The sequence below is a fragment of the Anthonomus grandis genome, chromosome 14, assembly GCF_022605725.1.
Source record: "Anthonomus grandis grandis chromosome 14, icAntGran1.3, whole genome shotgun sequence".
Lineage (NCBI taxonomy): Eukaryota > Metazoa > Arthropoda > Insecta > Coleoptera > Curculionidae > Anthonomus > Anthonomus grandis.
This window is the reverse complement of record NC_065559.1, coordinates 17,775,134-17,793,168: the sequence shown is the minus strand read 5'-3', so window position 1 is coordinate 17,793,168 and position 18,035 is coordinate 17,775,134. Positions and strand designations below refer to the sequence as shown.

The following is an 18,035-nucleotide window of genomic DNA, read 5'->3' as shown; positions in this document are numbered from 1 at the left end:
GCCTTTTGCACAGAACAGCGGTGGACGCTCTTCCATGCTGTAGATTCGCCTGTAGAAATGGTAAAGGCATGCTGTATGGTATCAACAACCTTATTTGTCACTACTTCCAATACCACCTATTTATTATGACTGATTTTAGCCTCTATAACTTCAGATCGGCTTTCCTTAACGTAAAACATCAATAAATTATTTCTGCAGGAATTTCTATCATTTATATCGGAATTACATTAAGATTATTTTCCATGTCCTTGTGGACAGTCGACTGGAGGTTATTCTGATTCGATTGAATCTTCGGCATTTCATCAACCAATTTATTTATTGTAAGCTGCTGCGAAACGATGAGTTCGTGCAGCTCAATAATGCCATTCAACAAATCACTAACAGAGCCATTCTTCTTAGTAAGGATTTTTGGCAATTGGGAAACCTCAGACTGACCTGATTCAGCATTTTCCAGAACATTTCTACATAAAGACCCATACTCAACCTTCTAGACACTGTTTTCGTGCACTAATTACACTTCCACTCATTATAATTTTTTTTTTTTGAAGGTAGCTTACAACTGGTGAAACTCCGATTTGGACAGACCAGGGCATCCCTTGTGAATTCAAGAACGGTAAAGCCAGCACTCACAAGGGCCTGTCACAAGAACAACACAATGGCATAATTAAAATTTATCAAAAAACTAAAAGAAAGTACAAACCACAGTATAACAACAGTTGTTATAGTATACTGTGTACAAACTTTGAACGCTCGTTGATCCTGGCTAGCTAACGTCGATCACCGCGATATTAATTCATAACGCCCAGCATATAACAGCAACAATTTGATGAATGATCCGACACTTTACAATATTATAATAATAACAATCACGATTTAGGGCATAAAAAGAACCCAGAAGCACGGCTACATATAATACCCTGGAGCAATAACCAACCCAACCCAACCCAAGGACAACTATCACAAAGGAAAAACAATTATTATGGTACAAAACAAATGATTTCAGCTATATTTTGCAACACAATAATTACAACTCTTTTGCTACGTTGCCGCAACTACTGCTTTGCAATGATCGATACCTGCAACCGATAGGTAGAATTCATGATAATGAGAACTTTGTATTTAATAGAACACCGAGCATGTTTTTCGAAATGTTCTAGTACTTTTAGAAAGGTGTCAGTTCATATTAGTCATTCATTTACTTTGATGAACCAAACCTAAAGCATCATATTCTGTGGAACATTTTTTAGCATTCTATGCGGATCGCACTTTTTTCGGCGGAATAATTATAATTAATATATTACTTATCACCCTCTCATGATAAGTAACTTTTATCCAGACATCGGATGCTGAAAACTGGTGTTCAAATAGATTCAAAACAGATTCTAACTTGTCCTGGAAATATCCAACGGTCATGGGGTTAAAATTTGATGTTCTTGCCAAACTTGTTGCTTTCGGCGTCTCTATTTATAAGTCAGATTGGTAATATAAAAACCCCATAAACCAGTCTTTTCCCTCCTGGTGATTCTTGTGCCATGAAGCTGGGGTTTTGACTTTATTTTTTATAGCAAATTCGTAAGCTAAACGGCGTGTCGATTTTGGTGATAAACCATAATTTTTATTCAAATAATTTATGAGACATTTAACTAGTGCAGACTTTATATCGCCCAAAAACACTTGTATTGTTTGACACATGCTGAGGAGAAAATGTTATATGTTCTATTCCAATTTTGCGACACTTCTTGACATAAACAGCTAAAATGAATTTTCTAACATGATGTCGTAGTGCGCTCTGCCTGTATGTCATTCGTCCTGATAAAACATCATCTGTTGCATTTTTCATATTTTCTGCAGAAAAGGATTTGTTTGTCACCCTTTAGTACTTTCTAGACATGTTTTTTAAAAAAATAATACATACAAACACAGGCGGGACCTCTGGACATATGCTGGAGGATTTGGACATACGTCCTGGCTTCTCCCACGAAGACAGAAAGCAAAATATATTTATTCAGATAATATAAATAGGAAAAGCATATGAACAAGGAATCTAGACTTACCCTAAGTTGTAGCCATAAAATAATTTATAATATAAAGCTAAAGTCGAAATATCTGTTAAATGTAACATGGTCACAATAGTGACACTCCAATAATAAGTCTAGTGTGTTTGTGTACGTGTAGTGGAGTTCGAATAGTAGAAAATGTGCTTGGAGTCATGTGCGATGTCTGACTGGTGCACTGGCTAAACGTGTACTATCCAACCTGAAGAACTAATTTGGTTGCACATCGTTGATCACATGTAGGCTTTCTAGCCGGGAAGTTTGAATACCGTCCATATGCTCCCGCCGTCCAGACTCTCACCGCTCTCCCCTTCCACTTTTTAATTCTTAATTTCTTTACTTTTCAAGAGACTAAATGGCATCTGCGGAACTCCTTCGTCAAACTTTGCTATTGACCCTTCTTAATCTTCATTTAAAAACAATTAATTATTAAAAAAATTGGCACATAGTATACCTACGGCTAAGGGAAGGATGTATAAAAGAATATTTTAAGGAATAAGAAGCACTTTGATAAATCTAATATTACTCCAAGAAGTGTTTTATTTATCCAATATTAAACCCTCTTTGAAACAAAGTTCCCTTAAAAAATGTATTTACTTAAGTAATAATAATAAATTAGTGCGTCACCAAATATACACAGGAATAGAGATGCAAAAGTGACTGGCTCCAATGGGTCCATTTTTATAGGTCGCATTTATGATTAGTGGTGCTGAACCCTAAAAAATATATTTATATTAATGCAAGTACGAAACAAATAAATTATTAAATAAATCTAAATTATTGGAAAAATATTTGTTATATTATGGAAGATATTAAACTGTTAAAATGTTTTTAAAATTATAAGGGACAAAATTGAATCTCATCTAAAAATCATAAGATAATCATGATATAGCAAGAACATTTAGTTTTAGGTTTTTTTATATAAATAACAATAGTTTTTTTGATATGTTATTTAAGATACATGAATTTTTTTAATGTAAGAGATAAATAATTGTAAATAAAAATAGGATTTTTTTTTTATTTAAATTAAATAATTTCCTTTTATTATCTATATGTAAGTTTTTGCCCGGATACATTGAAGGTATTAAAAAAAAATATTTTAAATACACGGGGTGTCCATAATTTAACAGCGCGTTATAGTGTATATTAGAATAAGCCCTAATTTTCTCTATAAACATAAGTCGAGAAAGGAGAATAAAAGAGTGCTAGAGAATTAAGGAGAAAAATTTTATAGTCATAACTTTTTTATTACTTCAGATATTTTTATAAACTTTGGTACTGATTATTTAATTGAATATTCTTTAAGAAAAAATAGTACGCCACTGTTTTTTCGAAAAAACCAATTTTTGTCCTGAAATTCTCATTCAGATTGGGACAAAGTGCATTCTTTACTTTTTTGTCGTAGGATGCAAGGTTTACGAGTAAAAAAATAAAAACCATCTCCTGCAGGTTCTATGTCAGTTTATATAAAAATGAACAGTTTTCTTGTTCGCACAGAGATGAGGTTCATCGTATCCTTAATCTGGACACAGAAATTCACAATTCACTCTCAAAAATTATTGATTTATTGATGAATTCCAACCATTGACAGAGTGCATCAAAGCAGAAACGGCTGAATATTCGAATGATTATTATGAAACCAGCTGAATTGTGAAGAAGAAATGATATGAACTGAATATCTTGAATATGTCGCAATCTTTAGCTCTATCCACGGCCTAACTGTTAGCTACTATCATATACAAAAGGTAAAAATAAATGCATCAAATCCTATTTAGGTAATTAATATTTTTTCTAAATTTAAACGCGTCTTAGGGCCGTAGTGGCGTAGTGACACATTTCCGGATAAGGGTTCCTATACTCAAAGGGATTCTACTGTTGCACTGAACAACCCTTAGAAGTTTGATCCCATAGTTCTGAAACACCCTGTATAATACTAACTATTAAGTATCTGGAAATGAAAAACTAAACTAAGATAACAGCCTGTGCACATTTCTTAATTTTTTTTAAATTACTGTAAAAGAAACCAAGACTGCATATCTGTTAACAGTTGCAGAAATCCTATTTATTGGATTGTTTAACAGATATATTTGACAAAAAGGAATATGCAGAAGGTATATGACCTCTAGTTGCATAAAATGGGATATGGATTGAGAAAAGATCCAAAAACTCAGGAGATCTAGTAAGACCACTCAGCCCTTTGTAAGCAAAACAGACATAAAATTCTCTTCTTAGTGACAACGCAGTAATAGACTAATAAGACATAGTTTGCTCAGTACTAAGAACTACCCCAAATTTTAATAGTCTGTATCTCACAAACTTTATAAACCTGCATTGGATGTTTTTAATTCGACATACTTTATTTTGATAACAAAGGGACCAGATTATATTTTCGAATTCAAGATTCAATCGAACTAAAGATAGATACAACGTTTTCAGTGCCAGAATATTTATAAAATCCTTGGATGATGTCCTTACGAAGCCTAAGAGTTTATTTGCCTTACAGATCATAACGTCAAAATGGTGAGAAAAATTCAGCTTTGGATCTAGATAAACACCCAGAGCCTTCACCAATTCAACACTCTTCAACGCAACATTATTAATGTAATAATAAACAGTGTGAATTTTTTTTTGTCTACTAAATCTCATAAAATATATTGTGTTTGTAACATTTTGCAAAGTATTAATATAATTTGGAGGTTTGTCTGTAGACTTTTAGGTCGACGGCAAAAAGTAGATAATGGGATTTCAAGAGAGATCCAAGATCGTTTATAAAAATACTGAAAAGCAGGAGTCCGAGATGGGAACCTTGAGGAACACCAGAAGATGCCTGAAATGGTGAAAATAGGAAGTTTCCTATTTTTACTTGCTGCTCGCGTACATACATACATACAGATCCACAAATGCCAAGTTTTTCAAGTTTATCAACTAATACGGTATGATTGAGTTTATCAAACGCCTTACTGAAGTCTGTGTAAATGGCATGAGTTTCATAGCCTTTTCCAAAAGATTTGAAAATATAGTTGGTAAGCAAAAATAGATTTAAGGTTAAATGAAAATCCTTTAGTCTCCCTCCACTTATTTATTAAACATTTAGTTAACTTAAAATTCCCTACATGTTTTGGACATAGTGGTGTCCATCATCAGGAGGTACTAAAAGGAAATAGTTCCGAACAAAAGACAAACACAGAAAAAACTTAAAAAATTAATAAAAGGTACACTTATAAAGGTTTAAAATTGGTAACAGGCACACGCCCCAGGGTTTGATTACATATCAAAAACCCTCCATTTATTATTATTGTTTTTAATTTTAATTTTTTATTTTTATTTGCTTACATTCTGTGGTTGACAAGCACTGTAGGTGACATCTATGGGAGAAGTTCTAAAAGTGCCATGGTACCTGATGATGTGTTACTACAATTTTTTTTGGTAAAAGCAAGAGGAAAGCAGAAGGTTCATAGAGAACATATTAGACGGCGCGGTTAACATAATGATTCGTACGCTGTGGAGAAGGAAAGCAACGGATAGGTACTATATCCCTTACGCTCCAGCATGTCACAATTGTGTGAGTCTTATTAACATGGGATATAAACATCAAAATGATATTTTAACTGTCCAAAACGATACGACACGATTGTGCAAGACACCTCTTTATGCTTTTAACGCACGGGCTGGACTAAGTAGCCATTTTGACTTCAGCAGAGGAGCATGAATTACCGTTTTTTTTGTTTTTTCGAATTTTTGTGACTTGTGATGGCGAATAACGGTAAGTTTTAACTAAAATTAATTTAAACCGTGTTTTTAATGTCAAATTATTTAAGTAATGCATTGTTTTCCCTAATAAGCTAAAAAATATTTTAAAATTTTTTGCGGCCATTTTTAGAAGTGCGTACTATGTCGCTGTATCACAATTGGAACGGCTGAGAGCCAACCAATACAAAAACAATTCGGTACCGTTTTTTAATAGTTATGTTTTTTCTAGGATCCAAGAGATTATTGAACTTGGAGAGGCTCACAGCCAATCCAGATGACGTGTATGAACTCCTTGATGGACTTGAGTCCGATTTCGAGGTGGAAAGCGATAATGATGATGGATTTTTTGCTCCACCCGAACGCGTTTTATCGGAAGATGAAGAGTCCGAAAGCAGTAGCGACAGCAGCAGTGAGGAGGACACGCCTAGACCTAGTACCAGCCAAAAAAAGTCTTCTGCCCCAACATGGGTAAAGCAGCTATTTGAAGGCAAAGAAATCCCTACTTTGTTTGATAACCATAAACCTGAGCCAGTTTTGAGTCCATGGGGTTATTTTAGTAGATATTTCAATGATGAGTTTTTTGAAATGGGGGCAGCGTTAACTTCTCAGTATTACTTGCAACAACATGGTAGGGAAATCACTCCAAAACTGATTGATGAAGAAATTAGGCAATTTTTTGGTATGCATGCAATTATGGGATGTTTTAAGTTTCCTAGAATCCACCTTTACTGGAGTATCAAATATCGATTACCTCTCATAGCTAATGTTATGGCGCGTGACAGGTTTTATAAACTTCGAACGAATTTTCACGTAGTCGATAATCTATCAGTATCGGATGATATCAAAAAGAAGAATCATCTCTGGAAAGTTCAACCAATGATAGACCGAGTTCGACAAAGATGTCTTGAAATTCACAGGCCAGAGGATGGTTGTTTTTCAATTGATGAGCAAATGATACACTTTTTAGGACGATGTCCTATACGTCAATTTGTCAAAAATAAACCAAGGACGGTTGAATATTGGACTTCGAAATATACCAGGGTTCCTTGACGCCATTGCCAGATAAACAACTTGGTTTAGGGCCATCAGTTATTCTTCGTTTAATACAAACCTTGCCACCTGGAAGCTTCATTTTTTTTGACCGATATTTTTCCACAATACCATTATTTGAAAAATTAAAAGAATTAAAAATGGAAGGAACGGGAACCATAATGACAAACGGAGTAAAAGGATGTGTATTTCAAAAAGATGCTACTATGAAAAGAGGCGACGCAGAAGTGCACGTAAAAAATGATACAAAAGTATGTTTGACAAAATGGAAAGATGACAAATCAGTCGTCATGGCATCTACGGCTTTTGGAATAGAACCAGTGAAAACTGTTCAGAGATGGGATAAAAACACAAAAAAACATATAGAAGTATCCTGTCCAAATGTAATTAAAGTTTAAATAAAAAGATGGGCGGAGTTGATATTTGTGATCAAATGGCTGAGGCTTATCGAACATACTTTAAAACCCGAAAATGGACATTTAAAACCATTTTACACTTATTTGACATAGCTATTGTGAATAGCTGGATGGAATATCGAAATGACTGTAAAAAAAATGGATATAGCTCGAAGCAAATCTTAGATTTTTTGCAGTTTCGACTAGCATTAGGAGAATTTATGGTTTGTGGAACAAAAAAAAGAAATCTAAACTATGAACACGCTCAAACGGATGAAAATGAAGAACCTTCTGCCAAGAAGGTAAGATATACACCCTTACCTTGTGAAGATAAAGATTCGATGGGTTTGATCATTGGCCAGTACATGAGGATCAAAAAAATCTCAACACTTGTCGCCTGGAATCCTGTGAAAGTAGATCAGGAATCAAATGTATTAAGTGTAATGTTTACTTATATTTACAAAAAAAACAAAAATTCAAAACATTTCATGTTAAGTAGTGTATTTTCGTAGAAATAAACATTTTCAATAAATTTTTCGTTTTTTTCACATTTGTTCCAGTATCATTTTGACTCCTATCCAACACAATCGTGGGAGTCCCTAAAATCTTTTCAAATGTGATTTTTTTTTTCTGAAAAAATTAGGATCTCTAATGAGGTCATAATAAGCACTGGCGTAAAGTTTTGTCTCAAAATTCTAAAAAAAGTAGACTCGGGAGCGTAAGGGATATAAAAGAAATTGTAAAGGGTAAGAACGATGTATTAAGAGACTATAAAGAGTTCAGGCGCAGTGAGTTGAAAAAGTGAGTACAAGAATGATGTACTTGATCATTAACACAGTAATGGTAGTTGTTTTGTGTAGCTTTATTTATTTCGAAATTTCCAACAGATCAAGTTTGTTGCTTTTCCGGCAGAAATGTAAAAGCTTTAAGTCAGTAGCTGGATTAAAACTGTGGTTGTTAGTATAAACATGCCTTGCAAAGTTAGATTTGGTGCTTGTAGGGCAAATATTACGGTTCTTGCTCTTTTCAATCTCCCTACAATGTTCATTGCGGGTAGAAAACGGTATGTTTAGTTTGAAAGCTAGTATTGATGCTATGTGAATTAAATATATTTTTGATTGGGTATGAAACTGCCGTACCCAAAAGGGGATTGGATAATATTTTTGATCGTCTGATTGTTTGATTATCAGATTTTTATTTAAATGTTTGAAATAAATTTTATTGATTAAGTTTAAGGCAAAGTGGTTGTTAGTACCTAGGTACCTACCTGGTTGTTGTTAATACCTTAGCCTACGACTCCACTGCAAGTATGGACTATTTCTGCACAAAAAAGTATTTGTTTCGACTGAATGCCCCTTAATAAAGCCATGCTGCTGATCAACAATTTTCTCTTGAAAAACTTTAGATAGAAAATTTTCCATACAGTGCTCGAAAAGTTTAGGGATAGATGATAAGATGCTGATAAGTCATTCTTGTTACCAGATTTAAGGATTAACATTTGATAATTTTCAATTATTGGGAAACTCGCCAAGTAATAAAGATTGATTAAAACTATAATAAAGAGGTAGATAGAGTGAATGACAACATTCTTTTAGCACTCTATTGGGTATAAAATCAGGTTCAGCTCTTTTGTTGATGTCTAGTCTATAAAGAGAGCATTCCACATCGCTAGGGCTTATTAATACATAAGACACTAAATTAAATCTTTCACAATCATGATTATTTAAAACATTACCAGATCCAAATCCTGTGTTTAAAATACTAGCGTGTGAAGCAAATAATTCAGCAATAGAAAGAACAGATTTAGCTTTAGAGTCACCAATAAACATTTCACTTGGAAGACTAGTATACCATAACTAGACTGAGAATTAACAAACTTCCAGAAATATTTACTGACATTGATAATAAAATTTTCTACTTTTATAAGATAACTATTGTCACATTCATTGGTCAGATTCCTAGCTTCTAACCTCAAGGCACTAAAGTTTACATAAGCAGGAAGAGAATCACTCTGCTTATAAAATTTATGCGCGATTTTCGAGTTAAAAAATTTATGCGAGTTATAATGTTTTTTTCAATTTTTGGGGAACCATTGGGGATAATGTTTAGAAGGAAAAAAGTATTTTATAGGCAAAAGCTTATTAAAATAGTCATACAGCTTCGAATAAAAGTTAGCAACAGTGATATCTAAATCAGAATCTAACATGATGGTTTCCCAGTTGTAATCTAATAAGTAATTGTTGACAAGATTGAAATCAACAAGTTACAGGTGCATCCAAAAGTTTAGGTTGATGAGAAGGCAATTTCAATTCAAGTGGTGGGTGATGAGGGTCATGTTTAAAAAGACCACTGCATTTAACTGTCAAAGATATATCAAGATTTGAGAAGCAAAGACTCAGAATAGACTCATGATTAACCACCCCATTGAACTGAGTCAAAGCTACAAAAGCTATCGTATCATATAGCAGGGTCTCTTTTCCATGCAATACAATACTAGGATGGAGACCATCAATATGAACCTACAAGATATTAGGCAGATTATAGTCACCAATTACTAGCACTTCATCGTAAAGGTCACAGGCTTTGGTCACGGTATTGCAGTGCAGTTTGTAGACAAATCCATGAAATGAGGAATGTTTGCACAGCCTATATAACATTCCTGAGAATCAGCCAATGTCACAGATATCCAAGCTTCTTCAATAGAGGGATTGGAAATGTTTAGTCTATGCGACTTTATATGACTTTTAACTACGATGAGTACACCGCCGCGGCAATTCTTGGAGGTATTTTTGTTGTTTCGGTCTGTTCTGTACGCAGCATAGCAGGAGTCAAGAAATTCAGAGTCACAAATGTCAGGGTCAAACCATGTTTCAGTTAAAGCTAAGATACTGTAATCTTCTGATTGAGCAGCCCTCAAGAATTTCTTCAGTTTAGTTTTCAGGCTCCTAACATTTTGGTAGAAAACGGGAAGATCATCATCTACAGGCCCGGACATTCTGTTGGGCCGCGCAGAAAATTTACAGCATTCCCAAACTTTTCAAAGTTTCGTCGCGTCGAAATTTTTTCACAGTAGTTCCCAATGGCCAGAGGCTTGCATCAAGTAGGCACCTCAACAAAAAATCCTTAAGATAAACTTTAAATGACGCTACATCTTCGTTTTTATCTCATGTTAAATCCTTAACATCGGTTATTAACAATTGTTTCTCTAGATATTCGATGACTTGCTATTCAGTTTTGTTCGGATTGTCAGCAGATAATATGCTACTGGCATCAGTCGCTACCAATAATCTTGGTGGTGCAGACCGAGACTTTTCTGCAACTGTTTATGTATATTACGAACTATTGAGGTATTACGAATTATTTACTGATTTTGGCATTGACGGTTGGGGTTTACCTATAGACTGAGATATGGAGCTGCGTATTAGAATTTGTTGCGGATGATGAACTCGAGCTTCCACCGATGACTTTAGAGGTACTGCATTTGTGCTACAACAATTTCTCAAGCCTGCTCGGGCAATCCGAAATGTTGTTCATAATTATAATTTATCATCTTGGATCGTCTAAACTTTATTAAGTTTCTCGTCAATAGCTTGTAGTTGCTTCGTTACGTCAGCGTTTGAGGTTTCAAGTGATTTGATTTTGTTTATCAGATGGTGATCTAAAGAACCTCCGTGATTGTCGCCAGCAGACTTTGAATTCTCAGAAACCGATGTTTTAAATTCACTTAATAATGACTTAATATCAGTGATATCTTCTGGCACAAATTCGCAATAGGTTTCTGAGTCTCCAATTCAACTAACTTGGATCAGATGTGCTAAAAGTCTCAATTTTCTGGGATATTTTCCTGGACAGTCTTTCTCCCAACTGCTCCAAAGACGTATGGACGTGCTTGTGAACATTAGTTGCCGAAAATTATTTGTCCTGTTGCTGCTTTTTTACGTTAATACAGGTGGCACAAGCATACAACATCGCTTTTGATTTTAGCTGCGTAACCTGAGTTTCTGAAATCGAGAATTGAGAACAAGCAAGACAGTGGGCAGCATTGCAGAAATCACAAATGATTTTATATTTCATCTCCTTCTCATAGAGAGCACTGTTGCACCTGGAGCAAGACATAGAGATTTTGCGATACCGATAATACAGTTCAACTCTAGTGAAAATCCGACCCTCGCGTGGACTAATAATAAGAAAAAAGCACAAAAAGTGCTGATTTTAATGTGAAAAGATTTAATTTCATAGACTGAACGGTGAGCTATCGATAAATCGCGAACTCACTATAAAAAGATTAACCCAATACCAGCACATTCGGGATAAAAACAGCAAGCAACACTTTAGTCGTGATTGACAGATGACAACATATTATCATGACCTGAGTTTTGTTAGGTTTATTCTCACAGCAGTAAGAAACAAGTTTTGTCTAAACATGTGCAATAGAGTAAAATGCGTTCGCACAGAAACTTCTGATCGGTTTCAAATCAAAAGTTTTATATTTTTACACACATTTCTGATTGCCATCTGATAGTCAGATTTGTTTTCGGATTTATTTCAAGCAAAGTGTCAGAGAATTCGTGTAGCCAGTCAACGCCGATCTTCGGAATATGAACATAACCTCTAAATTGTGGTTTGTATTTTGTCGTGTTGTATAGTTCCTGATATTCGTTTTGAAAAATTGTATTTTAAATTGTTGGATTACTCTAAAAATACACATTAAGGAAATGATATTGAATCGTCGGAAGAATCTGATCATAATTTTGTTGATTGACTTTTAAAGAAGATTTACTTAAAGAACGGATAAGGCCCAAAAATCAAAACTATTTGGATGAAACTGTGTCCCAATTTAATAGAACAGAGTTTCTCGACCATGTTGTAGTGTTTTTTTTTTTTTGTTTATGTTTTATTTATTTTCCTATTTCCCAATGGCATAAAAAAGTGTGGTTATTTTTCTTCTCCACGCAACACGTATTTGATGTTCGCACAGACGGTTTCAAATCGATCAGAAGTTGAAATATTTTACCCATGCGCATCACGAATGGTTTGGAAACAGTTTCAAACTTGTAAGAAATTTGCAGTGAGAACAAACTTGTTATTCTTCGTAAGCCTTTTCCGCGTGTCTGGTTTTTGCTATTAGTATACTTGGTTCTGTCAGGTATTTTAATTGAATCGTTCAATTGTTTGGTCGGTTGTCACTGCAAAGCTTAATTGTGAGCATATTTCTTTCAGTTTTCGATATTCTGTATGTATCCACTACCATTTAATTAGTTTCATCTATCTCTCTAATAATCAGGTTTGAATCTGTTTCTTTTTTATATATGCCAGCTATTTCTTTCACTTTTTTGTGTAGGTTGAAAGTATCATTAAGACGACTGAGAAGGTCAGCTTCTTCACATCGTACAGTAAGCTATTTTTCGTTTACTCCTCTAATCTAATTTCTGATTCTTCTTTGTAGGTCTCTGTACTTATTATTGTCATTCTGATTTTGCACAGTTTTCGTTCTTCCATTAGCTCTAATATTTCTCGGGTTATCAATTCTTTTTTTGTTTGTCATTTTGAAGAAACTTTTCGTTTGAGATTTTAAAACCTTTTTTTATATTGTAACATCCTTCAACATTACTGACTAAAATCATGATGTCGAGTTGATTATTATATTGCTGCTAACTGGAGCTGATATTGGTGACCATGGATGAGATCCTAAGAGGTAAGCAAGCTCAAAATTCGCTCCCAAGAAAACAATTGATTAATGAATGAATTATATCACTGGAGGTACTAACATAAACCAGAAGCTTACGTAAGGAACCATCATGAATTTCTGGATCCTCACAAAGAGTTCTCAAAGAACTTGAAAACGCTAGTGAGTCATCTTAGTTTCACGTTGGATTAGGTGTAAGGAGTTTGGACTTGTCTCATCCTCCTCTAAAAAAAATTAAGAATTTCGATGGAGAACATACAGGGTTTTTATTTATTTACTCGAAAACCTTGCATCGTACGAACAAAAGCGAGAGAGTCAAATTTGCTCCCAACTGAAGTAGGAGTTTAGAAATAATGTTTGCTTTTAGAAAGCTGTGGCGTACTTTTTTTTTCAAGAATATTCAACCAAAAATATCGTACGGACACCACTAATAAGATCAAAAAATAATTTTTGTTGCTTTCAAGCCATGCATCAAATTTCTTTAAAATATGTTAAGTAATAAAAATGTTACTAAGAAACTAAGAAATTTTCCTTTCTGAAAATTTTAAACACCCTGTATTCCAAAAACAAAGGGTTTCTCGATATATTTTTATAAATAAAATTAAGGCTTTGAACATAAATTGATTGCAACATAAATTGATAAATTAAATTCCACATGAGCAAAAGTGGCAGCGATTAATAGCTCTGCAGTACCCCAGACGATCGATGGATTCTTGCTGTACATTTTCAACTATTTCTAGAGAAATATTCGTAATTACATTATGAATGCGATCTTTGTTGCTTATATACTTAATTTCTGACATAATCACATAGAAAATAGTCCAATGAATAAAGATCGGATGACCTAGGTGGCCTCTCAATTAATCCACGGCTATACACCGGTTTGGGAAAACATTATCTAGAAATCTTCTAACAATCGCTTTAATAATCTCTATTACTCTGTATTTAATAATTTTTATATATCTGAGAATGACTTTCCGTAAACCAGGGTCTATTTTTAGATGCTTACTACCTAAAATTATGCCTATTTACTTTTCCATTCAAACAAAAAGTTGCTTCATCTAAAAAGTATCTGTTTCACTAGTCTAAATTTAATATCAGTTATATCGTTCATGGTCTGGCAAAACTCGTTTTTTGCCTCTGAATCATCTTTTGGTAGCTCTAGAAGTAATTTAATATTATACAGGTGCAACATTTCTTTATTAATTTTGTTAAAGTCGCTCTATGAAACGCGTTTTTAAAAGCAAGCTGAGTACTTGAGAAAATCGGACTTTCGTGTAATGAAACTAGGATATCCAATTTTTTATTATTAGGAACTTTAGTTTTTCCTGGTTTGCCATGACCCTTAACCAGTTTCTCTCCACTTATCCTCAATATCTTTATTTCCTGTTCGGATATTTATTGTTGAAGATTATTCAAACTTTGCTGTGTGTTCTATCTTTTTTGTCACACCTAAGCATAATTATTATTGCGATTCTCTGAGAATTAGTTAAACGCATTGCAAATAATTTCGATTAGCAATATAGTTGAATTTTTAAAAAATTGACACTTATTTGAAGACTTTGTCAAATATTCACAAACAGAGGTGTAGGTAATTAAAATGACTATAACTGGTTTCAAATCGTGTTAACGGCTGCCATTTCCAACATTTAATAAAATAAAATTTTAAGAATGTGAAATGTAATTTATCAATTTATGTTGCAATAAAGTCTTATAATTATTATTTAAACGTGAACGGTTGAAGATAGGTATTGTACATAAAACATGTCCAGAATTAACATAACATGACATGTACATAAACATGACATTTCTGGAGAATCCGAAAATGCAAAAGTATATAAAAGGTTCCATTTAAGAAAAAATGTTCGGTCACACTTTTTTGAGACACCCTGCATATTTACATTTGATGTCAAAATATTCCCGATCCAAAAATAAAATCGACGTGTCAAAAGATATTTTCAAAAAAGAAATACTGCACCTTTTGTTAAATTTATTCGTTATTAATTCACAACCCAAGGCGGTAGATATTACCTTTACTATTTCTAGATAAAATATATGAATGGTAATTTGCTACTTTTTTTTACTCTAATTAATGTAATTTCTATATATGACTAAAAAATTTAAATCCTTACTCTTAATAGGTTAGTTCCAATATCAATTGTAATTGGTATTTCAGGCTCAACAACTCTATTGGCAATTGGGCATGGCAGTCCACAGGGCTCCTCCAATTTAGAATTTATATTAAATAAGGCTCCTCTTATAAGAATCTTCACATCTACTTCCACGCTGTCTTTATAAGGATCTAAAATTTAAAAACACTTTAGAGGTAAAATAATTTAAAAAATAAATAAATAAATGGTACTTATTAATTATGGTATAGGCTTTAAATAAAAAATATTTATGTTTTTTTGCGTTCAGATCATTTAGGAAAAAGCACCATATTTTTTGTTCCATTCGCTTCGCTTCAACTTGTCATAATTGGTATAATTATTTTCTTGGAATGGTCTGATTTGTATGTATACAGGTTGGGGAATCAATTATTACCCACTAGCTGAATGTCCGCGGCGTGGCTCGCGTGAAAATAAAAGAAAAGTCGAAGAAGGCCTCCAATAATAGTAAATGCAACCCACAATACACAAAAATAAAATCCGAAGCCTCGCCTCATTGATAGTACATGCAACCCACAATTGCCACGCCATTTTTCTTGAGGTTAAGGGGCGCGATTAATATAATATAATTATTATAAAACCAAGACACAAAATAATCTTAAAAATGATTCGTTAGATGCAGAGCGAGCGGTAAGACTGAGTTGAGTCACCTCTCGGGTATCAGTCTCGCATGGACCCGCCTTGTTGTTATGTCTACCAAAATATAAATAATACAGAGGCACTTTTTCAATCGTATTTATTAATCAGTTTTATACCACTATGCGATATTTATCATATCGCTAACAGCCCTTATCGGTGGAATTTCAAAAAGTTCGTTCGTATCCGGGGCCTACATTATAAAAAAACATTGTTGCAGTTAATTTTTTTTTTTCTTAAGTTGATGCCTGCGACTCGTTGGTGCGGGCAGTCTCCGTTCAAACTCTGAAGCCACGCCCCCTTAGTTCTCGAGGTTACGGGTAACAATTTTCCCATTTTTTATCCCTTATCGGTGGAATTTCGAAAAATCCGTTCTTATCCGGTGCCTACATTATAAAAGGAACCCGCTGGCAAAATTTCACGTTTCTAGCTATTGTAGTTTGGGCTCTGCGATGATGAGTCAGTTAGTCAGGACAAACTCTTTTATATATGTTAGCGATAAAGAGTATTCAGCACCATCAGCTATTTTTGGTGATCGTCGTCCTTGTGGCCGACTGCGACGTCGAACCACTCCGTCGCCATTCGGCTAATTTACGATCGCTGGTGGGGAATAGGTAGAGAAGCGAGTGCTGGAAGGAAAACAACAGTCTTCTTTTCTTTGCGAGAGCGCGCGGTATCTTTCATAATCTGTATTTCTTTTATAATCCGGAGAACGAATAGAATTTATTTCTTTTTTGTATAAATTTTGTGTTTTTTTTAAATAAACGCTAACATCAGAAGTGGGATTCAGCCCTTTAAAGCCTACCAGTGGCTCTAGGACAATTTTTTTTCTCTCTTTTCATTTTTTTTGGACATTTTTATCTTAATTGCTCAAAAAATGGCGGGAACGTCGCGTAAACGGTGCAATGATTCAGACAGTAGTGACAGTGATAGTGGGTCTCACACACCAAAAGGACATTCGAATAAGCGAACAAATATTGATTTGCCTAAACTTTTAGCAGCTATGATTGGAAGTCAAAATGCACTTGTTGCTGAGCTAAGACAAGCACGAGCGGTTGGTGACGTGAACGGGATAACGCCTAGTTCGACGGCGACCTCTAGCGGATATCAAGTTAATATGCTAAGTTCGCGACGCGTAAATATAGACACGTCATTTAGGCTTGTAGAGTTTGACCCAGATAGTAGTACTTATAGCATTACGGATTGGCTAAAAGATGCTACGACTTTAAAAACAGACATGGGCATAAATGACAGTCTAATGATTGCAAAAGCCGGCGAAGCTCTTCGCGGTCGGGCTTATCGATATTTTCGCGAGTGGCGACCCGCAAGTCGTACATGGGACAATTTTTGTGAGGATATTAAAGTGGGTTTGCCGGACCGCGATACTCCTGGTACCTTAATGCATCGAGCCGCTACTATGCAAAGTCGTGAATTTCATACTATTACAGAGTATGGAGTAGCAAAAATAAGAAGCATCCGAAGATACGACAGCAATACGGATTGGCTTAAAATTTTAAGTATTGTGGAACACGGGCTTAACGATGCCGAGGTGCAAACGTTTATAGGCCTCCAACGTCCGTTGACCGAACGGGAGTTATTGAAGTTGTTCGGTGAATGTGATGCTAAAGCCCAAAAACATGGCGCCTCCCGTACTAATCGCTACTTAGGGGCATCTCAGAAGGCAGGGCCCAAGAAATATTCGCAAGGCAGCTCTTTAAACAGACGACCTTCCCAACAAAAAAGAGAATTTGAAGGCAATTGTTTTAAATGTGGAGAAAAAGGTCACCGACAAAGCGTCTGCCGAAGTGCCCCAAAAAGTAAACCGATGCAATTTGAGATTAAAAAGGATTCCTGGATAAAAAAAAATAGTAAGGTTAGTGAGGCGATGCTAGTCAGAAGAGGGCGTGGACTATCAACTTCTCCAATAGCAACTTTGCTTGATGGTAATTAGGCGCAAACCATAAAATATTTAATCGACAGCGGCGCCGAGAAATGTTACAACAAATGCTAACAGAAAGCCGGGCAAATACTCCAGACCACATAAAAACAGATGAACTTAGTATTACGCTTAAAGATGATATTCCCGTTGCTTATAAGCCAAGACGATTGGCTTACGCAGAAAGATTACAAGTGCAAAAAATTGTTCAAGACTTGTTGCATAATAACATCATTCATGAGAGTTTCTGTGGGTGGTGAGCTAAGGCTTTGCGTTGACTATCGAGACATTAACAAGAAAGTCGTTAAAAACAGGTACCCACTCCCTAATATACAGGATCAAATAGATGCTCTTTGTGGC

The 18,035-nt window shown here is 34.8% G+C and overlaps 1 protein-coding gene across 1 annotated transcript in view; it reads right to left on the bottom strand.

The window, feature by feature from the left end:
- Window positions 1–2,560: 2,560 nt before the first annotated feature.
- The window catches only part of LOC126744483 (uncharacterized), a 55,588-nt gene continuing 40,113 nt past the window's right edge, over window positions 2,561–18,035 (bottom strand). Inside the window, exons 3-4 of the mRNA XM_050451919.1 lie at window positions 15,068–15,237; window positions 2,561–2,770 (exon numbers count right to left, since the gene is read on the bottom strand). Of these exons, the coding sequence (XP_050307876.1) occupies window positions 2,678–2,770; window positions 15,068–15,237 (263 nt within the window). The 3' untranslated portion in view covers window positions 2,561–2,677. The remainder of the gene's footprint in view (window positions 2,771–15,067; window positions 15,238–18,035) is intronic.